The sequence below is a fragment of the Mytilus galloprovincialis genome, chromosome 11, assembly GCF_965363235.1.
Source record: "Mytilus galloprovincialis chromosome 11, xbMytGall1.hap1.1, whole genome shotgun sequence".
Taxonomy (NCBI): Eukaryota; Metazoa; Mollusca; class Bivalvia; order Mytilida; family Mytilidae; genus Mytilus; species Mytilus galloprovincialis.
In genome coordinates this window covers 54,991,606-55,016,971 of record NC_134848.1, presented here as the reverse complement: position 1 = coordinate 55,016,971, position 25,366 = coordinate 54,991,606, and the positions used below count along the sequence as shown (strand labels likewise).

Here is a 25,366-nt window from a genome sequence, read left to right as displayed (position 1 = left end):
AAAAATCAGCTATAAAAAGGATACCAGTAGTTATTTCCCCCAACAAATGGTTTAAACACCGATATATTACTTTCAACTTATCATGCTTTTCGTGACCAGAAGCCAATTTTGTCCTGTATGGAAGCAACGAGTGTTAAAAGTGTTCGATAACAAAATCAAATTGGTCAAGACAAATAAACTACATGTATTATGCTTCGTTCACACTGGCATTTAAATTAATTCGAATTCGAATTCGCATTAGAAATACGCTTTTGTGAATACGAATTAAAAGTTAACGTCGTTTGGACAGTAAAGCGAATTTGACGCGCATTGTAATTCGAATTAGAATTGACGTTAGGACGTTAAACGTTTCGAATGCGAATTAAACTAATTCGAATTAGTTAATGCGAATCGAATTCGAATTACGTGTGAACTCACCATTAGAGTGAGACACAAACAAACACATTTTTAAGCAAAATTGAATGTCACATTATAAACATATTCACAGATAAAATTTTGTTTAAATTCTAGTATACTATTATAAAGGAAACATTTATTTCGCCTGCTAAAAGATTTCCGACAAATGCCTTTGTATAGCTGTACATGTTTCATATTTAGTGTTTTAGCTATACTGTAACGTATCTCATTTTTATATTGACATTCATATATGATATTATTTATTACTAGTGTTCTCTCCAATAAAGATGTTATTCCTAAAAAGAAAGTTTTTCTTCTTTAAGTTACTCGTTTATTACACGAATCGAAAAAGACAAATGCGGAGAACGGTTAACCCCTAGCATATGTACACATAAAAGCACTCATTGGAACATATTTCTTTTTTGGAATTGCATATTATAACTCTAGATGCTAGTGGCGTGGGCCTCAATCCTTTTTGTTGTCTGGGGGGGGGGGGGGGGGGCTATGAGATTGAAGTCACGCTTTTCGTCAATCAAATTTTATTTCACTACCATTTAACAAACACATGTATGGCAGACGATATTAACTCTTCGCCGCCGACAAGCATAAAAAATGTATACAGTCCCGTAAAATACAATAAACAGTATAAATTATATCCTACATTTCCGGTAACTAGAAATACCAAATAGAGGTATATAACACTAGACAGAATAAAAATAAAATTGAAAAAGGAAATGGAAATTCAAATGGAAACGGGAAATGTGTCAAATAGACAACAACCAGACCATAGAGAATAAAACAGTCGAAGGCCACCAATGGCTCTTCAATGCAGTGAAGAAATCCGCTTCCGGAGGCGGGCTTGAGCTGGATGACCATTTATTCAAAAAAGGAATAATTGTTTTACGTGCTTTAATTTCTTATTCATGATACACTTTTTAATATTCGCTAGAACCAATAGAAAATTTCTTGCTACACATACATCATAATGCATATGCATTTTCAACTTTATGTAAGTAGCCATATTTTAATCATTTTAGCTAATTTCTTGCTATACATACATTACATCATATGGCATATGCATTTTCAACTTTATGTAAGTAGCCGTATTTTGATCCTTTTTATGTACATTGTTATTCATATTGCAATTTATTCCATTCATTATTAAAATCTTCCACTAAACATGCATTATTATCCATAAGACAACTTCATAGAAGCAAATTGGTGTTTTAATTATGTTGTTGGGTTGTTGTTCTCTTTCTGACGTAAAGCCAACATCTCATTTTATTTTTAGTATACTAGTTGCGCTATGTCGACTATTTGCTAGTAGAAATATTGCAATTCCCTAAACATGTACATGAAACATGATTGACCATTTTTGTGTTTTGTGTTGCTTTCTGATTTTATTCTATATAATTGAGCATGTAAATGGGGAATGTGTCAAAAAGACAACAACCCGACCATAGAACAAACAACAGGTAGAAGGTCACAAATAGGTCTTCAATGGAGCGAGAAATTCCCGCAACCGGAGGCGTCATTCAGCTGGCCCTTAAACAAATATATACTAGTTCAGTGATAATTAACGCCACACTAAACTCCAAGTTGTACACAAGAAACTAAAAATAAAAAAAAAATACAAGACAAACAAAGGCCAGAGACTCTTGACTTGGGACAGGCGCAAAAATGCGGCGGGGTTAAACATGTTTATGAGATCTCAACCCTCCCTTATACCTGTAGCCAATGTAGAAAAGTAAACGCATAACAATGCGCACATTAAAATTCAGTTCAAGGGAAGTCCGAGTCTATATCTTTTCATAAAATTGTGAATGGCATTCCCAATTCCAAATTTCTATTCGCAATTTTTGATAATAACTCTATTGTTATATGTAACTTGTATTCCTATACTAGATGAGGCAAATTAAATATCCGGAAAAAATCAGTAAAATGTAAACTTTGAATCACAGAAGGATAAGTAAGCTATTGTTTCTAGAAATCTTGCCATACAAATTTTTAATTACCCTTCTGTAGCACCTCAGTTCACCTCCGGGTTTTGGTAAGATTCGTGTGGCTCAGATAATTGTTTTCTATGTTATGTTTTGTGAACTATTGTTTGTCTATTTTCCACTTTTTTTTTGCATCGCTTTCTAAGTTCCATTTTCGAATTACGAGTTTGAATTTCTTTTGGTATATTTCGTCTCTCTGTATGATTATTGTATGAATCAAGCATTGGTAGAAAAATACAGGTGTGCCATGGTGTTGTAATTTTATTTTTGATTTTTGCGTTTGAATTTCCCTTTGTTATCGTTCGTCTGTCTACATGTACATGTGTCAATAATGTATTGATAGATTGATAGAAAAATACAGGTGTGCCGTGGTGTTGTAATTTCTATTTTCGATTTTTGCGTTTGAATTTTTCTTTAGTATCTTTCTCGTCCTTCTACATGTATCAATATAAATATATTGATAGTATAATGCAGGAGTACTTGTAGGCGTCTATCTACAGACTCAAAGAACTATTACATGTAGGACAACCATTACAAGTAGACATATTATTATTTATCGAATAGTGATTGTTTATCAGGCTAGTACCTATCACCCCTAGACTAGACAGTACTAGTCAGATAGATAAAATAATGAAGGATCGTACAGGAGATACGTCCTCGAATAAATGTGTAAATGTTTGCACATTTTTTACATTTATTATTGTGGTTACAACATTCGGGACTTTCTCGATTCTTCAATGGAAGGAAATCATTAGACTAAATGAAAGAATTACCCGGCTTGAGTTTGGAAGACTTGTAACTGTCCAAAAACGGAACCAGGTTAGTTTGTCGTTTTAAATAATTAAAAAAGGAAGGACATAATTTTGATTTAATCGTATTCTTTCTAAGGTATTTTTCGTTCCGTTTATATATGTATGACATTTATAAATTGATATCAGTTGCTTTAATTCATAAATAGTCATATACATGGATGATGTACATTTCAATAAATAAGATCTTTAAAGCACAAGAGGAAAATGTACTGAAAACGAGATTGTTACGTTTCCTTGTAATACAGCTGTCAGAATGCTTATTGTTAACACCCATTGCTCTTTTGATTTTAAAATATTTTAAAAATGTGTCTAAATGCCAAAATATTTGAGTACTTTTAGATTAATTGGTTTATTCAGAAAGGAAAAAACAAACAAACGAATTGTGCTGTCAAATTTTACAGTTCAGGTTGTACTCTTTGCTTGGTTTTCTACATTAACAAAATCAGGCATCTCTTCTTCCTCCGTTTTCTTAAGTTTTGGGGGCTTAGGTGGCCGAGGGGTCTAATATTAGTCGATCTACTATGTATCACTAGCCAGTCAATACTGGATGTTATGAGTTCAATTCTCCCCCCCCCCCCCCACTCGTAAGTTGCACTCGACTACATCACAATTGACTAGAATTGTAAGTTTTTCTACTGATGGTCGGTGGTTCTCATCGGGCATTCCGGCTTCCTCCGCCAATAAAACTGACCGTCACGAAAAAGCCCAAAACACTAACCGACCAAACAATAAACCAATTAATCTTAGGTTTGAAGACTGCTTTCATACAAATGTACTTTTAGGTTTTGTTTTTTTGCCTTAATTCCATGCAAAGAATAACGATTTAAAATCAATGAAATATATAAAATAATGATAACATAGTAAAAAATATTTTAAGTTCTACCAATAGCAAATATAATGTTAACAATATTAGTCAAAACAATTATCATGTCCTTAAAAAGAGATAACGGTATACGCTCAAAACATGGATTTATCATCTCATTCCACTGCCCTACATGCAGATTGCTGATAGCATATAGCATACATAAATTTAAACTCGCAGCAAGTGTGTGTGTGTGTGTGTGTGTGTATATATGTATAAAGAAAAGTGTCACGACTTAACTTGTCTGTCTGTTATCAACAAACTTTAAGTTGAGTGCGTTTGTTTCGGATAACCTTAGGATTAAGGTCAATAGAACACCATTAAATATGCAAACTTTCTTATCAAATGTTTATGAACAATTCTCGTGAAGGTTGCACTTCTGTAAATACAGGCAATGAAAGTTCCATAATTCTTTTTACGGCTAAGACTGTGCCACTTTTACTATGGAGAATTTCGTTCTAAATCCTATCATACAATGTATAATAGAAAGTTCATATGCACTACTACTTTTGTAAAAGGTTAAAATATAGAGTTGTGCGTCTTTTTTTTTTTAACACGTATAATTATGTCTTGGACCTCTAAAAGTTTGAACTGATTCTAAAATTTAAAATTCTACATTTTCCATTTCTTTGAGTCTTCTTGAGAATTCAATTTGTCCGCTATCTAAGAACTGTTATACTGGAAAATATCCAAGTTTTATCTGTAAGAGAAGACATATGGAGAATAAATATGGGAACCGGTACATGTAGGTTAATAAAGCAAAACAATCTATCAATATTACATGTTAAACCAACCAGAAACATATATACACATGTGTATATATGTCTCTGACCCAACAGAGACGTGGTTTGAGAATCAACTGTGTTGACAAAGTGCAGCTCTAAAGGTATCCCGGTCGACCAGCTTAAATAAAAATTAAAAAAAATGTCGGACTAAAACGAGTTTCTTTAAAGTTATTCCTATATCAACTTTGTCGAGTATTTTTTTTTTCATTCTCTCTTGTATTCTTTATATGTTTTATCATCACTTTCTATTCTGTAACCCTATCCACAACATTATATACAATGTAGGAGTGATAATCAATATTTTGATAATATGAAAATAAATAAAGCTGGAGCATCGTTTTAAGTCTATAATATGCATGATATGATTAAAGTTGAAGTATGTTTTAACCACGTTCTAATTGTGAGCGTAATAGTCTCATTGGAACAAAAACCTGGAGTTTGAACATACTCCTAGAGGGATCTGACATCTCTCAGTTTTACTTGCTGTTCTAATAATAATTACATTACCCATTGACATTTTGTGAAAGTGTCACTATAAAATCGTGGACCCCGAAAAGGTTGTCAAAACAGAACGTATAAGCTTTCCTTTTTGTGTTTTTTTTTATACATATGACGTGGCTCTGTACTTCTAGACCCCGTCAATGTGTTATTGTGTTAATAGTATGATATTTTTTGTATTAAATACTATCTTTAATTTTTTGCTAACGTGCTTTGTCTATTTGCTTTTTGTGCTTCTTTGTTACATGTTTGTTTTTATAGTGATTAAGATTATAAACAAGAAGATGTGGTATGATTGCCATTGAGACAACTCTCCACAAGAAACCAAAATGACACAGAAATTAGCAACAATCGGCCACCGTACGGCCGTCAACAATGAGCAATACCCATACCGCGTAGTCAGCTATAAAGGCCCCGTAATGACAATGTAAAACAATCCAAACGAGAGAACTAACGACCTAATCTATGTACCAAAAATGAACGAATTCAAAAACAAATATGTAACTCATAAAAAAACGACAACCACTATGTCTGTTTGTTTTGTTCACACATTGTTGTCAATATAATGGACTTAGATGCGACTGTCATACAAGTGAGAGGTTTAGCTTCATTATGAAGCTACAAACATTTATAAAACCAGGTTTAATACACCATTGTTTACATAAGAAAATGCCTGTACCAAGTCAGACACATGACAATTGTTATCTATTCGTTTGATCTTTTGATTTTGTCATTTTATTAGGGACTTGCTCTTCTAAATTTTAAAGGAAGATGTGTTTTTTAAACTAGAATTTGAACGAATAATAACAAATACATAAACTATTTTTACAGGATAAATTGACGCCGTCAGAAAACAATTTTAACGATGTATATGAAAAGTTGATGAAAGAAATCTCCGAGAAACAGGTGAATTTAATCTTTAAAACAAGTTTATACAAGTCTTATACATGAAATAAAAGGTATTTTTGAAATCACTCATATCATATTTCCACTTGAGAGGACTTTTAATATCTGTATACATTGCTGTATTCCAAAAATTATTGAACGCTTATAGTTATACACTATGTATTTAAAACCTGTGAATATTTCCAAAATAGATATCAACCATTAAAAAAACCCATCTTATTCAAAATAGCAACTACATATAAGAATATGTATAGTAGTGTGAACTTAAACATTACTTCCCTTCGCTTAAGGTGGTACCAAACACTTTCACTAAAATTAATTTGGCTCGTTTAATTTTCATAAAATTTTGACAAAGTATCTACTTTGACCCTTTAACAAAAATATAAAAATTTCAAAAATTTTGAACCAACCATTTTATCAGAAAAATTACACTGGTTATATAGCAGTTTGACAAACACCAATTTTGATCACTGTGAAGCTTAATATTCCCTTTAAAACACAACGTAATTAAAACGTTTAGCTGACTTTACAGAGTTATCTCCCTGTAGTGTTAGGTACCACCTTAATTCACTTTTCAGTTGTAAATCTTTTCTTTTTTTAGAAAGATCTATTGAGAAATTATTGTTCCAATTCTTCAAAGATATGCTTACCAGGTATGTTTAATCAGATTTTCTATAATATACCGTTTGTTCGTATGGTCAAACGCAGTCTTAAGGGTTTCGTGTACCGAAAATCTGGATATTCATAACAAAATATAAGAAAATGTGGTATGAGGCCACAGACCACAGTTAAATTCGCTATGAGTTCTTTATAACGTTTTGTTTCATTAAGAAAATGCACCGAATCACTTTTGTCATTTTTTGTGAGTGTGAAGTGCAGTTCTAGTCCAAAAATATATACCCAACATTCAGAAAGATTGCTCTGCTGTATTTTACAAATTTGGCCAATATACACCCATACGCCTATGGACAAGTCAAGAGATGTTCCGAAAACTGTAAATATCACCTTTTTGCACCTGGCCTAATTACTCATTCCACATCAAAATCAGTTAAAATACAAGATCCAAAAGTTTATTTCATATCTCTTCTTTCATTTCCACAAAAAAAAAGAAATGAGTGAGGAAGGGAAAGAAAAAAATATAAAAATCATACACTCTAATTAAGAGAAACTACAATGTACATGTATATTAGACAACGAAACGCGAGGTCATTAATTGTGGTCTTGGACCATGAGTGCCAATGAGACAACTCATCAATAAACGACAACCACTTCCCAGCAGGTTTATGACTTAGGACAGGCACAAACAAATGCAGCAGGTCTAAACGTTTTTAAAATATCTGTTTTATATTGATTTTATTCATGTTTCTTATATTAAACAAATCGATTTGAAATCAAATCTTATTCGTTATAAATTTGAGACAATCAACCAATCGTTTCATATGTATTATGGAAGCTTGAAAGTTTATAAAATATTATATGTTAAGTCCAAGGTATCTAAAACACTTTAGCTAGTAAAGTGTTTTAGTGCAGCTACTAAGCACATACATAACCGCTAGATAAAAATGTGTTTTATCCAAATTATAATTTATAACCCAAATTTCAGCTTTCATGTATCGCATGTGAATCAGAGGTTTTATATCACAGTGTGATACCAAATTAGTGCCGGTAAAATTAAAATGGTATATCGAATCACAAGCCCAAGAAAGAAATGATAACATACACATCATGTTCAAGTATTTGTAGATATGCAAATAATAAAAGATTAATTTGAAACATAATTTTAAGTTTTAAATGTGTTGTCTGTGTTAAACGTTTTAAATATCAGATCACGATTATCGAAGGCGTTTTCCCATTGGACGTTAAACAACCTACAATCAATCAATCAATCAATCGAAGGCGTTTTTAATATGATTTAGCTTATGACTTTAAAAAGTAGACGTAAAATGAGTATTCTTTTTATATGTATCTTTAACATTGTACCTTATACATTTACATAGGTGCAACTGGTCCAAAAGGAGAAAAGGGTAAGTTATTACTGGTATAATAAAGATATTTTTATTCAGTCAGGATAAGAAAAGCAAAGAATAAATGAGAAAAAGAGAGAGAATTTTGATCGATCGATCGATCGATCGAGAGATATGAAATTTTAACTTGGAACCAATTATTAACATTACTTAAATGCATGTCGTATTTGAAAAGTTATTCATTTGTTGCATTTTCAATTTAAAAAGTTTTTCACTGCTTGCAGGCTCAAAGGGAGATCCAGGTCCCTCTGGTGGATGTGGTTCTAAACACAGAATCGTTCGACGAGATTTACAAGGTATATTATGTACATGTATGTCTGAAAATGTCTATACATGTTATGTTGTTCATTTGATGGATTTTATGACAAAATGTACATGTAGTGCTATCAAAGATCGGTAAAGAGGGTCTGAAATTTTTGTTACGTACATCCTACGGGCATTATGTTTTACGGTCTGTGTGTCTGTCCGTGCGTTCTTTCGTTCATCCGTCCTTGTGTTGATTTGTACATCTGTCTGTCCTGCTGCAGTTTAAAGCTTTTGATGAAGTTGAAGTCCAATCAACTTGAAACTTAGTACACATGTGTCCTATGATATGATTTTTCTAATTTTAGGGCCAATTGATGTATACTATATATAAATGGGAATAAACATTTGGACTATAATTCAAACTGTTAAAAAAACCTATTTCATACATTTAAAACTGAATGTCGATTACCATACACTTTTTTTTTGTACTCGGCATTTGATAAAAGTGTAAGTTTTCTTTTAAATCGTTAATTAGGAGATAACTGTAGTGTATTTTAAGCTCCGACGGCATCAATTGGGGATTTGATGATCGCAAATTAAGTTTACTGGCGACGCGTTAGCTGAGACAGTTAACGGGTATTTGCCACCATCAAATCCCCAATTGATGCCGTCGGAGCTTAAAATACAATATTGTTATCTCCATTCTAATGAAACTGACAGAAAACAACGTTAAAACATGTAATTAAAATCTGGCATATGCCGTCTGCGCTTGCGCGTACGTCCCATAGCATCATTTAAAAAAGTGACGTTATCCAATTAAAATGAAAGTTACAAAGTTAACGTTGTTGCATTAGAATGATGATTGTTTGAACAATGTTTTGATAATAATAATTTTTCATCTTTCGTTTCAGGTTTATTGGGAACACAATTTAATGACGTTGCAGACACTTGCTGCAATCACCTTGGTAAGAAATAAATGATGGTGTTTAAAAATAAATAGGTAAATAAATGGCAAATTGGAAATATTTTGATGGCGGTTTTTTTTCTCTTAGCCTTTTTTCTATTTGTCCGTCGAATGTAAAACAAAAAGATGTAATATGCTTGCAAATGCGACAAATTCCCATAAGTGTCTAAATGAAGTAGAAGTTAGGTCATTATAAGGCTTGCATTTGGTGTATACTGAGACAGCTAAATCCAAGACTGTTAGCAATTGTATACTTGAAAATGAAAATCAAACATGGCTGTAAATGCGGCAAAGAGTTAAATATAGGGCTATATGAATGAAACACTGACATAGGACATAAAATACTTGATGAGTCACAACCAATGCATAAACTCAATGGAGAAAACAATCTTGATAACAATATTGCTTTACAGTGATATAACAAAACTATCCACACTGATCTGTGTCCACACTTATATAAACTTGACTTTTAAAGCATTCAGTTTGCATGGTTTTTTTTAGCTAAACCTATGTTGACGGGACCAGCAGTTGTTGTAGTGCCGGCAAATAAAGGTGGCGATGTTATACTTCCTTGTAAACCGACTGGTTTACCACCAGCACAGATAACCTGGTCACCCGCCGTTGATCCTAAGCACCAAGGGCGTTACATACAAACCGTAGACGGGTTGCTGGTTAGATCAACGGAGTTCACCGATTCTACGACTTTTACCTGTCAAGCTACAAATATATTTGGAACAGTAAATAAAAAATTCAATCTTATTGTGACTGGTAAGAATATACTTTTTTTTGTCGTCAGATATCACAGTACCTTCGAAATACAAACGAAAAAAACACATTGTCCATATCCATGTATAAAAACACTGCAATAGTAAATCAATATTACAGATGAAGCACTTATAAGAACTAACTTTGAGGTTAGAATAAAATTAACGGTACCAATTTTCTGCACCAGATGCGCATTTCGACAACAAATGTCTCTTCAGTGATGCTCGTGGCAAAAATATTTGAAATCCAAAGCTTATACAAAAGATGAAGAGCTATAACTCAAAAGGTTCAAAAAGTATAGCCAAATCCGTGAAAGGAATCAGAGCTTTGCATGAGGGAGATACATTCCTTAATTTATAATAATTTCTGTCATTTTGTAACAGCAAATTTTAATAAAAATAAATCCGTATTTTCATGCCAGTACCGAAGTACTGGCTACTGGGCTGGTGATACCCTCGGGGACTAATAGTCCACCAGCAGAGGCATCGACCAAATGGTAGTAATAAAATTAACGGTACCAATTTTCTTGCACCAGATGATCATTTCGACAATACATGTCTCTTCAGTGATGCTCGTGGCCAAATTATTTGAAATCAAAAGCTTAATATATAAAAGATGAAGAGCTACATGTATAACCCAAAAGGTCCAACAAGTGTAGTCAAATCCGTGAAAGGAATCAGAGCTTTGCATGAGGGAGACACATTCCTTAATTTATAATAATTTCTATAATTTTGTAACAGCAAATTTAATAACAAAAAATCCGTATTTTCATGCCAGTACCGAAGTACTGGCTAGAACCGTTCAACGGGAATACGTTATACGTTTGTATAAAACGCATTAAAAAAAAACTGCATTATATATTTAACCTACTTCATATAAACAGATTGAAGAAATAAGGCTTTTAATCCTCAAGGCATGTTATGTTGACTGCAGCATATAAATAACTTTTTACGGAAGCATTTTATGTCCATATTCATTGATGAGAAAAAAACAAGAGACAATCTACAGTAAACAAAACACAACGTAGGAAATAATGAATCAGTAACACGAACCCTACCACAAAAATGGGAATGAGCTCGTGTGTTTTTGTGGGTAAAAACCTGATATAAAGGATGATACTTTATACATGTCAGTGATGTCAATCGCTTGAAATGCCAGACAAAATTGTAATCACCTTAGCCCTTTATCAATTTTAACATAGCTCGTCACCATGTTGCCATTTTAAAACAATGATCTCTATTAAGTGTATAATGTGTCAAAAGAAAGCTGTATTTTTCCTTTGATCTTACTGACTCAGCACGGTAAAGTTATCGCTAGAAAGTTAAGGTACACGTGCCATTGTCAATTAAATTAACAACGACGGCATAGGTAAAATAGCGATAAACAGATTAACATAGGTTATCGCAACTAATGGCTTGATTGCATTTGATTGAAAAATAATATCTTCGAGATTACCAACAATAATATAAAAATATTGTTATTTCATGCTCAGATCCAACGACAATTTATTTCATATCAATTTTTGCATTTTTGCAGATCCGATTAAGATCAACATAACACCGTCACAATCTCAGTTGAATGCAAATCAAAAAGAAGACCTAACCTGTAGCTTTTCTGGTGTTCCTCCACCAACAGTGAAATGGTATCACGTGACATATAACGGCCTAAGGGAACTTATAACTTCCGGTGTCACAACTGGAGCTCAGCAAAGTGTTTTACATCTCGATAGTGTTGGTGCTTTGTCCGCTGGGCAGTATATATGTGAGGTTGCAAACGGTTTCGAGAACAAATCAGTATCATCAAGTCTTAATGTTATATGTAAGTTGTATCATGCAGTGGATTAATTTAGTAATTAGACCAAGATGCATGCTTCCACACGTGTAGCTTATTGAAAAATGTAAGTAATGGGTTTCATGTAAATTGAACCTAAATGTTTTGGGCGTATAATTTCGAAATTTGTTAATGACAAAAACATTGGAATTTTTTTTTACTATAATTTGACTAAAAAGTAAAATCACAAAAATACTGAACTCCGAAGAAATTTCAAAACGGAAAGTCCGTAATCAAATGGCAAAATTAAAAGCTCAAACACATTAAACGAATGAATAACAACTGTCATATTCCTGACTTGGTACAGGCATTTTCCTTTGTAGAAAATAATGAATTTAACCTGGTTTTAGAGATAGATAAACCTCTCACTAATTTATATTTGGTTTATATAAATCATACCAGACTGTTTTAAAGGGAAACGACTCAATACGTATTACCAAGTGTAAATCAAAGTATGTACAGTACTAAAATGATAAAAACCTTAAAATTATATACATTTCAGTTTTTCAGGAAAATGATGTTATAAATGTACGATTGAAGGCTTCATTCGTTAAGTTAAAGTTCTATGATAATAGTATTTTTATACATTTTTATTTATAACATGTGTATTCAAAATATCTTAAATATAGAACATTACAAATATACTTCTTATTGTAGCAAAACCTGTGATAATCGGTGGACCAAATAACCATTTAGTTAACATTGGTACAACATTAACACTTTATTGTGATAATATCGCCAACCCTCCCGCCAGTGTGTCATGGAATTTCCCTAAGGTACTTATATCATTGTCATGATAGCTTACCCACAAATAGAGGGACACAACGACCTCTCTGTCCTTTCTATGCACATTTCTGCCCTTTTTAGTTCTCCGTTTGTGTGGAAGCCTTACAGTGTAAAAAAATAGTGTTAGCTTCTTAAAAACAATTAAAACTACAGGTTACCATATGACCTTCGACAATGAGCAAGTACCATACCGTAAATGAATCTTGAACAATTTAAGACCATTTTTTGTAGTGTAGACTAAAGTTTCTAATCTTGATACCTTCATATTGAATATTATGCGATATTAGGATGACATAGTGTTGCGTACTAAACCCTATCCCCAACCTGGAGCAGTGATGGAAGTACAAAACATAAAAAAATACTTGTACAAATAAGTAACAAAGTGGTAGTCTCCTAAAATAGTCACTTTATACAAAAAAATATGAAAGATAAAGACCGGTATGTGAGGAGGACAACATTTTCCGAAAGAACGCGAATATATTTGCATTAGAATTTCGTTCCAAAATACGGAACTGAAAATCGAAGCAATATATCGAATGTTGCAGATGGCCAGAGAAAACACAGCACATGTCATTGTATCAAAGTAAATTCATTTCTTTTATACTCTCTGTCCCCCTGATGTATCTGAGGTTTCAAGGTTTAATTAAAAAAAGTTTGCAAAAATCTTTGAATAAAACGTAATTTTATAATTATATAAAATACAAAATATAAAAAAGCGATAGTATCCGAAAAAACAACATGTCAAAAACACAATGGAACAGCGAAAAAACAGAAGACATTTTTTTCTTTAGTAAAAATAGTGGGAGATATTATGGACATAATTGTGCAAATCGTGATACAAGCATGAAATTTGGTATAAAGGTTGACTAAATGATACTAAAAAAAAATCCGCTGCTGGCCAGAAAAAAAAATCATTTTTTCAAGATGGCCACCACACATTTCGGAAATGGCGTCATTACAAATTGACAATAATTCGTTTATCCTTTAAAAGGTGTGTTATATGTAAAATCCAATGTTAGATTTGATAAAAAGTAAATGACAGTTCCTAAATTACGACTCGACAATACATTAATGAAACTAAAGGTGACTTCCGGTTTCAAAATGCCGGCAAAAAAGTTAAAAATGTCAATTTTTATACTTTCAAGCAACTTCACAAGGGATGTATAATCCAATGTAAGTTATGATAAAACGTTAAAGAAAGTTCCTAAGTACGACGAAACAACACACAAATGAAGAAAAATAGTGACTTCCGGTTCCAAAATGGCGGCAAATACATATAATTACCATCAACTTAACAAGTGTTAACACTCTAGTTTGGTTAGAAAGACAGGTTGCTTATTTTATAATTATCTGATAGTTGCCTATACAACAACCCGAACAAGGAAGGCCAGAACGGTAGCATCTACAGTTACAAATGTACCAACACAGCTCGGTTTTCGGCTCCGCATTTCAAAATTTTCTGACACGAGGATGCAACGGTAGTCACAGAAGTCCATTTTGGTTTCCAACTGTCATTGATTCTTTCTTTCATCCAACCACAGTGTTCATGACTTTGAAAACGTACCTGTCGAATACATGAATCAGGCTGAGCCCAAGCAACTCCTCCTTGATAAACTTCTCTTTTGATGTGCTCTGGAAAAGAACCTCTTGTAGGCGGATTTGCATCACAATGCCGCTGCTTCCTGGCAAACAATTCAAATCACATTCACATTTTCAAATCCCATTGCCACCTGTGGGTGATGTTCGGGAAGGGAAGTCATATCTCGGAGATGAGTCGTTAACGATCGAGGATAATTTACACGATCAAGACCTAATTCGCTCCCTACTTAAGCCTAAGAAAAACATCCTTTACATCTGGAAAATCTTCCATTGTTAGTCAAGCTGACCTTTTGCCTTTCTCATGACAATTCGACAAAGTGCCACATCCACTAAATGCATGGACGAAAGAGAAAGCAGCTACACAAGGACCAAACGCATTTGATATGTCACGTGTAGGAAGCCATCAAAAGTCGTTATTCCTTCCATAACCTATCCGCAATTTGTTCTACACAATTTTGCGATTGCTGCAATTCTTGATACTATTGCATCTGTGTCAGTACTACCTAAAATTACATTTAACAACACTTTTCATAATCATGCCGAACACGGACAAACATTCGTGTATCTGCTTCTTTATGATTACAAGGGGATAGATAGCAAGTATCTTTATTGAAATTGCAAAGAATATTTTCACCATGAGTAATATACACATTTGTAATAGTCTCTTAAGAAGCAATTTTGTCAGCAAGAAACTTGAACAATTTCGTTTTGTTGTCATCTTCACAGAGAAAACTACTCCATACTCTTGGTGTTCTACCAGAACCAACACCTTTCCATCTGGTACAAGAACATATAATATTGCCTTTGTCTTGTCACAGCCTTTAAATTATTCATTTAGTAAACATCAAATACAATGTCTACTTTTGAATACTTATCGATGCAAGATTTTACATAAGGCTGTATGACATCATTAGCATAATCATCAAATATTTTTGCCCAACTTTGTGACCTGGAATTAACCATTGCTGCCCCACCAACGATAAATGCGTCCGAATTCGGATCAGCAAATCGCAGAATGTTTCAAGTAAACCCATTTGCAGCGATTTAATACCACTATTTCAAGTGACATCCTGAGATAAAGACGGAGGAGCAGTTTGGTTTCTATGGATAAAGAAATATTATAAAACTGTCTACTGTGACAAGAAATGAAAAGTCTAGAAAAACTATCGCAATCACTTTTAAGGTTCTCTAGCTTTGTTTTTGACAAAGACGTTTTCAGTTTCATTTTGCAGCCAAAATAGGAAGTTGTTCTTTTTTATTTGGTTATAAAAAGCAGGTTTTCCTTCGTTCTTCATTTGCTTCAAAAGATCTTCGTATTGTTTGGACCAATATCTTGGAGTTTATTTACATATCTTACCTGTTTCCGAATCAACAATTTCCTAAATGAAGTATTTTTTTACAAATCTGACGACTCTTCTAGAAATGAATTTCCAAACTCGTTCATACTTGCAAAGCCTTTAAAGCTGTTTAAAGAATTCTTTTTGTGTTTTCGTAGAGCCTTCATTATGTCGTTCGTCTGTAGAATGACCCAAACCACTAGATCTTTCAAATTAATCTTCTAGTATACTGACTCCTGGTCCAGCTACCATCCATTTGTCTTAATAAGATCTTCGGTTAATCCTATGGCACCAATATATGCGCGCCCTTCACAATTGCATTATTCTGTTTTTGTGCCTGATCAATTGTGTTACAAGAAAGAAATTTACTGGTCTTACGTACAGTGAAATTATCATTTTCAAATCCCATTGCCACCTGTGGGTGATGTTCGGGAAGGGAAGTCATATCTCGGAGATGAGTCTTTAACGATCGAGGATAATTTACACGATCAAGACCTAAAACAATACGATATCATGCTTTATATGGACTGTCTAACTCATGAAATGAGCATAATACCAAAATCAGAAGAAGTTCTTAATTTATAATTGAACGCCAGGAATTAAACTGTGGTCGATATGACTCTATTTCCTTACACCAGTCTTTAAATTATTGAACGTCACAGAGTCATGACATACTTATATATTCTGAGTTTAGCTTTCATAATCTGAAATTACAATTTTTAAGCAAAATACATGCAGTCGTCTGATGCGCCTGTCTAGTCCTAGGTACATTTGAACATACATACAAAGAATCTGCCGTTCTTGGTGTTGCAATATTGGCTTCAGTAAGACAACATGTCTATCCCCTATCACACAATATATCACCCAGAGTTTTATAACAAGTCATTTCAATGTGCAATCCACCAAACATGACGATACACTTATATTTTCCTTACAAATCAGGCCATTTCCACTGAATTTGCTTAGGCATTTCCAAAAGTGGCTGATCTGCAGTTACTTTTGATGTTTCTCCAGATTAACTACATTTTCGCCTTAACCATCGAATACCTGATAATTGCCTGGTAGTGCATACAAATCGCCCTTGATGTCTATAAATAGTTTGCACATGCGCAAAAGTGTGAAACACATGTGTATCATAACCTTGAAAAATGTTATTAAACCAATTCATAATATCATTAGAAATCCAAAAACACTAAATATATAGTAAATAGTTCAAATGTTTTTGAAATAATTTTGTTACATTATCGCGCATGCGCAAATACTGGATATGTCAAATATTCATTTTTAATGAATATGTGATGTAGGGAGAGTAACCACCAAACCTGGTAATTGTTTTTTACTAAAAGAAGTTCAAAGAAAAGTTTTCCAGAAAAATCAGTATTTTCAAACTAAAGAAAACAGCCATTTTAGAAAATGGCCGTGGCCATCTTGTAAAAAATATTTTTTTAAATGGCCAGCAGTTATTTCGTACAAAGTATATAATAATGATGCTTTGTGGTAATTTTCATGCTTGTATCATCATTTGCACAATTCCCTCGATTTTGCTTGCTAATATCTTCCACTAAAAGTATAAAAACTATATATTGATGTTTTCGAAACTGTGACACTTGATCGAATAATTGAAGACTTAAAGATTATCAAAGTCAAACAACAGCCTATTATGGGGTATCTAACATGATATTTATGGAACAAACGTGTGGTTAGAAGTTCATAATCACTGAGTCTTTCACTCATGCATATATCATAGTCTTCTGAAAAACACGACCCATCAATATATTTCATTGAAAAATCCTTACATTTGGTTAAAATTCCATAGTTTTGGGCTTGTTAAGAATGTTCTATCTCTAATTTTCATAGTCTTTTCATAATTTAAAGGACTATGGGTAATCTCATAGTTCGTACACCAAATGAAAATAACGATACGTCATTGGTTGAATTTCTATTGTTTCTTACTTTTAAACCAATCACAACGTTTTTGAGTACGTTTTTATAAATATTACCCAAATTTCTGTAGATTCAAAAACGGCGAATTCACTATATTTTTTTTTACAGACAGGAAGTATACCCCCTAAAACAGCACGAATTAATTCTGATGGTTCCGTTACATTGTTTCACGTAGATGCATTTAGTGAAGGAGATTACACGTGCACTGCAACAAACAGTGTCGGTTCAACTACAGCGTCTGGCAGGTTAAGTATAAATGGTAAGACTTATTTTATTCATGGAGGAGACCGGAGTAACCGGATTGAACCACCGACATTTGGTAGGAACACTGGCAGCTAGTTCTTGTAAATACATATACTAGAGTCAAATTAAACCTCGAAATATGCGGTATTTGATTTGACAACTTCAGTATTGACCAACTAACAAGTGATCCCTACACACATATTCACTACATGTATTTGAATGCGTGGCATCAGACTCCCTACAGTATACAGCCTCTGATCAATAAACGACATTCCTTTTTTTTTTTTAATTTTTTTTTTATAACACTTTTGTTTTGCTTTGATTTGTTTTGTTGGTATTTTTTTCGTTTTAGTCTGTTGAAGACATTGCATGGTTGAAAAGGTTTATCTATTTTGTTGATAATGTTTAAATTGTTTATTTATTTGTTTTTATTTTTATTATTTTTTTTATTTTCTTATGCTTTGAATTTCTTTCTTTTTGGATTAAAGTTTATTAATTAAAGATTGTTTTTTCTTAATAACACTACTACTGATGGTTTAAGTTTGTATTATACAATTGAGAATGGAAATGTATCATATATTTCTAGTGCCATTTACTGTCACTGCAAGTCCACACAACAGACCATTAGTTTCTGGTGAATCGTTTCTACAACTTACATGTGACTCTTCCGGTGGTGGACAGACACAATTCTCCTGGTCTAAAACAAACAGTCCTCCTTTATCGGGTAACCCTGGGAAATTTCTGCTTGTTGGTGATGGTTTGATTGTTACAAGCGTTGATTTAGCTACTGACACTGGTGTTTACGTCTGCAATGGTACAAACGGAAATAAACAAGGATCAGACAAAGTAGTATGTATGTATCATATCGCCAGGTTTATTATTTTATGAAGATAAATGTACAGTGAAATCTGTCTAAGAGAACTTCTTCTTTTTTGTTAGGTGTAAAGTTTAATCAGGTTCAAAATGCTTAAAAATGGATATGATTAGACCAAAGAACATGTTTGTTATTGAAAGGTTTACTCAAGATTCGGTTTAGACAGGTTTCACTCTAAATGATTTGTATAGAGCTCCGAATTGTTATGCACATTGATACATTGGATAAAAACATATCAGTCGCAAGCAATTATTTGAACCTTTTTAGCGAGTGAACGCTGTGAACAATAAAAAAAAACTTCACATTGAATCGAGCGATTGGTATTTGATTATGATTTAAACAGTAAATCTGCAATCTGTTAATCGTATCATGTTTGTTTGTTTTTTTCTTTCCCTGCCTGACATTTGTACGAACGAAAGTATATACTTGATAAGTTATGCGGTCATATTACGACGTCGTTGAAAACTTCTCCTAATACATTGTGACTCGCTGATAAGTTTTTCCCACTTCTCGATGCTGCGTGAAATACGAAGCGATTGAGCCTGATGATATTTGCACAAAAATGGGTTAAGAGCTCACAAGCATGACTTTTTTACCCATCGACATTCTAGATTTACCTTGTGAGGTGGTCGTCATATGTATTTTGTTATTGTTTTGTCATGAATTAGACCGTTGGATTTTTCGTTTCCACTATTTCACATTTTCGACAGTACGGGTTTTGATAAACTCAATTTAAAAAAAATTAATTTACTTAAATTCTCTTCAATTTGGACCCTGTTTGATAGTTGTGTCATCGATCCGCGACAATCATACCAAATTTCAATATTTTATAAAAATTGGGATGAACATGTATTCCACAAGCTCAACGAGCACAGCATCGTAAAAGCCCATTGTGAATCTGTTAAGGCATTTATACTTATCATATATTTTATGTGTATATATTAATAAAGAAATTAACTAAATTGTCAGTATGAAAATTGGAACAGCCAAAAAAGGGGGATCTTTCCTTTTCTGTACTCCTTAATCTTGCAGGCTATTGTTCTCTTCGCCTTTTCTTTCTCATTTCCCATTATTCGCTGGTTTTAACATTGCAGCACCAACCCTCACGTTGCGATGTACATTGAGATAATATTTCTTGATTTTCAAAATATCATCGTACATAAATTATAATTCTGTGTGTTAATAGTGTATAAAGATATGGGACAACTAAACTGCAGTACTACGTTTAATGATTGTGGTGTAGGGATCAGTGGAGCTTGTGGGTTTGTATAATTGCATACTTCTTCAATTTTCTTTAAAATGACTATTAAAAGAAAATATCAGAAAGTGCAAGTCCCACTGGTGTTGTTAGCCATCGGAATTTGAATTTCTACAGAGATCCTAAGAAAGTTATGTGAATTTAAAACTAGTTAAATTAAATAAGTTTTATTTTATTTATTTTATTTTATTTAAAACTTAATTGTTTAAAAAATATAATCAAGATTTAGCAATGCAACATATCAAATATATATCGAGAAATATGAGGAAACGGAAATTATTCGATCCCTTCCCGATACAATATATATAATATAATATCATACGTATTCAAATTATAATTTATATATATAGTAAGCTTGGTTGTACTTTATTTTGATTTCAAAATTCAAATATAGATCAATATTTTAGTGTGGCTTCAGTACATTTTGAAAAAATCTTTGAATTGTTATTTAGAGGCTTTTAATATATAATTTTATTTATTTTCTAGTGGCACGTGTCCTGGAAGCTGTTCATCCGGGAACATTTATGGTTACTTCAGATATACATTAGTAAGACAATTATAGTAGAAAGTAAAAAAAAAAAAAAACTCCGAGGAAAATTCAAAACGGAAATTCTGTAATCAAATGGCAAATTCAAAACACATCAAGCGAATGAATAATAACTGTCATATTCCTGGCTCAGAGGACAACTATTTTCTTGTGAAACCTGGTGATGGACACAAGAAAGATTTAGATTATAAAAATAACTGTGAAAAAAAAGTGTTCACTAATGAGACAGCAGTACGAGAAAAAAAGTTTTGTCTGCAATTAAACATAAATGTTAGACACTACCACCACTGTATCAGTCTCGTTCTGAATATAAATGCTTATGGGAAACATCAACTGTATTTAATGGAAGGGGGTATTCCTGATTTACCGCAAAAAATGTTCCAAATTCCCTCAAAAATTAACAAAGAATCCGATATTAATGCAAGAATAAAGGACTGATCAAGATGTCATGAAAAAGCTTCTTCCGCCCCAATTCCAGCATCATACTTTTTGGCGAACATTGTTTATATCTGTTATTTTGACTGCTAGATAAATAGTATATTTAAAAACCATACTGAATTCTAACCCTAACTTGATAGACGGTTGCATATGTACAATACACTGCACACGAAAAATGCACATAAATACAATGTAAAGTAGTCAACTTTCCTTCAAACTGTAATAAACATGTATTAAAATGAACATTTTTAATTTACCTAGAGTTCATTAGTGTGTCTGGCGGGAAAACATGCTGGAGCCGTAAATAACAACAAAGTAATCTGGACTGTAGAGCCAACAACTGATACATTTGAAGCTAAATTAAGTAATGGAATTCAGAGTAAATCGTAAGTTTCATATTTATAATAGAATTCTGTGTTATCACTTTGAACGTTGTTGCCTCTCAAACATGAGCACGACGGGTGTTACATGTGGAGCAGGATCTACTTATCCAACCGGAGCACCTGAGATCACCGCCAGATTTTGGTGGGGTTAGTGTTGCTTAGTCTTGAGTTTTGTATGTTGTGTATTATTTTTTTGTTTGTCTTTTCCATCTTTAGCCATGCCGTTGTTAGTTTATCTTCGATCTATGAGTTTGACAGTCCCTCTGGTATCTGTTGCCCCTCTTCTATTCTTTGAAATGAATTGAAATGATTATTACATTGCAACTAGCTATGTTTAAAACGAAATATTTAGAAAAAACACAGTAGTTACATGTACGTACAATTTTTGAAAATGCTGAGGCAATCAAAATACCAAAATTACACATAAACAAACCACCTTCAACAACTGAAAAACACAGAGACGATATAGTTTCTAACTTCGAGAACTTTTATGACTTAAACAGACCCAGACAACACCAACTTTCTATGAAGATGGGTGCATACCGTTTTTGATTCTCCTTAGAACTCTCAAAATGGTCGTGCTTACATTATTCATCACTGTTCTTGAGTGTTACCTTTAGTACATACAGTAGATACTTGTGTTATAACAAGATGTCCCGAAGCAGACTAAGTGGTTTTCCAATATAAATCAAGCTGTCCGGTTACATTTACCCCCAAACTTGAAAATCCACGACGGTTAGAGGACATTTCTAGCCAGAGTTTGTATGTAGTGTTTGATTCATCGAGGTGTGATTAACCTTGAGGTAGGGGAATTGTGACGGAATTACTTTTATTAGCACATTTAACTTAGTTACTAAGTTGTATGTAAGCGGTTGCGGTAGGGAAGTACCTCTTTAGTTCAGTCGGTTGAAGTGATGTAGAGATTCCGAATTCGAGTCCGGGACGAGACTAAGTGATTATGTCATATGAATGTTATCCGGCTGCACGCAAGGCCATCAGGCTAAGTCCTGTACTATGTACAGTAAAACCTGTTTAAACATAACCTCTTCGGGACTTTTTGTTCGGTTTAATCAGGTTCACGACGCATACAATTGGTAGGACGGTGCTCTAGAACATGTTTGGTTTATTCAAATTTTCGGTTTATGCAGATTTTAGTTTCGCCAGGTTTCTGACTTGTATAATGTTTCTTGGCTAATAAGCGATCGCCGTAAATGGCGATAGCGTCTATGAAGCAAATGTCTCTAAAAAGGAAAGCGCTAAGATGAAAGTGGAAAAAATGGTATTAAGTCGAAGGCTAAATATATTTCTTAAATAGGTTTTTGATAGCAAAATACACAGGCATTAGCCTTTCAAAAAGTGCTAGTCGACTCTTAGCTGATGAAAATGGAAAGTGCTCTCGCTTTGTAGATTAATTCGTTTACTAGAATAGACACGTGCATCAATCAACAATTTTTACCACACACGTGAGGTCACACGTTATGAAGTAGTATATATCGTTTAACGTTGTTGTTTACGAAACTCCAGAAGATTCGACTATTTATAGATAAAAGTTACCTGTGTACCAATATCATGAATATGCATGATTAATGACCACGCACAATCTAATTGCTAAAATAGAGAGGACAAATCCGATACTCTACGGGATTGAAGGCCATTTACTAGGTTTTGAGTGTCCTAACTAATCAATAAACTTTGATTTTTCACGTCTCGTAATATCTTCCAATCAGGTAACAAGAAAAATGCACGCACTGATTGTCCATCGTGCAATTCTACTATCGACGCCTAGGAGTCGATAATGAATTAAACAACCATCACTCTAATCATAACGTGGGTTTATTTGGCCTTGTTGAAACATTTTATAACCAAACGATAGACTTGTTAACCTTAATCTTGTTTATGCATTGATCAGAAAATGCAGGTTATCACGTAAAGATAAAGAGATTATACATATGTAGGTCTTTGTTTTGAATCAGACCTTGCTGATCTTATTGATAACCCTCTTACTACACGTAATAACGATAAACATAAATGCATATGGGTTCTATCAACAAAAGGCAACCGTTCTGGTTATGAAATTTTACTAATGGTTGAATTTAAATGAAAATGTATTGAAAAGTGTCACTATTCAAACTTCAATATTATATGTGAATTAGATTCCTGTAATGGGAAAAAGCCTAATCAATACAAATTTATAGATGCGAGCGAATGTTTTGTATGTAAATTTCCTTTGTCTTTGTGTTGATTACGGTAATGCAATTGTTACTTTTTACGTTTGATTTTCAATTAGGATTTCGGTAATATGAGTATACTTTCAAATTTATGTTGGTAAAACAACAATGCGTAGACTGTAGTAGACAACAATACATTTGAGAATGGAAATGGGGAATATGTCAAAGAGACAACAACCCGACCAAAAAGCAGACAACAGCCAAAGGTCACCAAACTTTAAGGGTTTTCAACGCAGCACGAAAATCTCACACCCGGAAGTGGGCCTCAGCTAGCCCCTAATTAAAAATGTGTACTAGTTCACTGAAAATGAACGTCATACTAAACTCCAAAACAAATAAATTTGAAAATAAACTTAAATTGAAAAAACCTACAAAATAACAAATGCTAGAGGCATCCGACTTGGGATAGGCGCAAAAATGCGGCGGGGTTGACAATGTTTTGTGAGATCTCAATCCTTCCCTTATACCACTAAAATTGTAGTGTCTTAAAACACAGGTAACAACAAAGTACACAATCACACCAACATAAAAAAGAAGTGTCATTTCAGTTAACTGCAGACAAATAAAACAAGATGATATTTGACTAATCAAATTATTATAATATCGATATTTTTTTCAGATTCGGATTAGATATACAAGAGGCAGTATTCTGGACCCAACAACAAACAGGTGTTCCATCGCCTCTTGGATAGCATTTGTAAGACATGTTAAATCAATAAAAAGATTGATAAAAAATGTTATTATCTTTATATATAGCTAGACCTATGCACAAAACATGTATGGGTATTATATCAATGAGACAGCAACCCGATGACCACAAACAGAAATGATATCGACAGGTCATCAGACGGTCTTCAACAGTTGATAAATGTCTTCACAAAGAGTCTTAAATTTATTGCCTAGAGATTAATAACTAGTAAAAGGTTGTGACGGAGTCTTTCAAACATTCAATACATTTAGAATTTAGCATTACACATTTAGGATAAAACATATAACTCCAACTGTCAACGTATGTTTGTTCCACCTAACAGAAGTCAACTACTATGAAAGTTCTTGATTGTTTACATGATAAGTTCATTTTTGTTTGTAACTGTCCAATGTCTGGAGCTGGCCTATGTTTTTAAATTTAAGTTAATTTATATGCTTTTAAGTTTAGAATGACGTTTATTTTAACTGAACTATTCACATTTTTGCTTGAAGCCAGTAGAGGCTAGATAAAGCACGCATCCGTTTGCGGGACTTTCTTGCAGTGTTTGAAGACCGATTTGTGGTCTTCGGCTGTTACATGTACCTGCGATTAAGTCGATTGGTGTCTGTTCTAGACGTTCCCCATTTCCATTTTCAATTTAATGTACCATATGTGTATATTGCTTGTATCTTTTCTTCAAGGTTTTATCAAAAAGTAAAAACATAAAAATACTGAACTCCGAGGAAAATTCAACAAGGAAAATCCAAAATCAAAAGGCAAAATCAAAAGTCCAAACACATCAAACGAATGGATAACAACCGTCATATTCCTGACTTGGTACAGGCATTCTCTAATGTAGAAAATGGTGGATTGAACCTGGTTTTATAACTAGCTAAACCTCTCACTTGTATGACAGTCGTATCAAATTCCATTACATTGTCAACGATGCATGA

The 25,366-nt window shown here is 33.3% G+C and overlaps 1 protein-coding gene across 2 annotated transcripts; it reads left to right on the top strand.

Annotated features, from left to right (window-relative positions):
* The first annotated feature begins 2,982 nt into the window (after window positions 1-2,982).
* On the top strand, window positions 2,983-24,465 carry LOC143052392 (neural cell adhesion molecule L1-like protein). Of its 2 annotated transcripts, XM_076225419.1 has the most exons (15): window positions 2,983-3,215; window positions 6,185-6,259; window positions 6,861-6,912; window positions 8,257-8,283; window positions 8,508-8,579; window positions 9,441-9,494; window positions 9,995-10,261; window positions 11,795-12,076; window positions 12,746-12,864; window positions 17,863-18,013; window positions 18,584-18,850; window positions 20,058-20,133; window positions 20,616-20,676; window positions 21,376-21,500; window positions 24,345-24,465. In XM_076225419.1, the coding sequence occupies exons 1-15, from the start codon at window positions 3,027-3,029 to the stop codon at window positions 24,415-24,417; spliced, it is 1,890 nt and encodes a 629-aa protein (XP_076081534.1). In that variant the 5' UTR covers window positions 2,983-3,026; the 3' UTR covers window positions 24,418-24,465. The 2 variants fall into 2 exon arrangements, with proteins under 2 accessions (XP_076081534.1, XP_076081535.1); XM_076225420.1 differs by lacking the exon at window positions 8,257-8,283 and having other exon boundaries at window positions 2,995-3,215.
* The last annotated feature ends 901 nt before the right edge of the window (window positions 24,466-25,366 follow it).

Excerpts from the sequence above, each read along its gene's own strand:
- LOC143052392 (XM_076225419.1), top strand. The coding sequence starts at position 3,027 with ATGAAGGATCGTACAGGAGATACGTCCTCGAATAAATGTGTAAATGTT. Across the intron at positions 8,284-8,507 it reads TGGTCCAAAAGGAGAAAAGG|GCTCAAAGGGAGATCCAGGT; the intron begins GTAAGTTATTAC and ends CACTGCTTGCAG. Across the intron at positions 20,134-20,615 it reads GGGATCAGTGGAGCTTGTGG|TGGCACGTGTCCTGGAAGCT; the intron begins GTTTGTATAATT and ends TTTATTTTCTAG.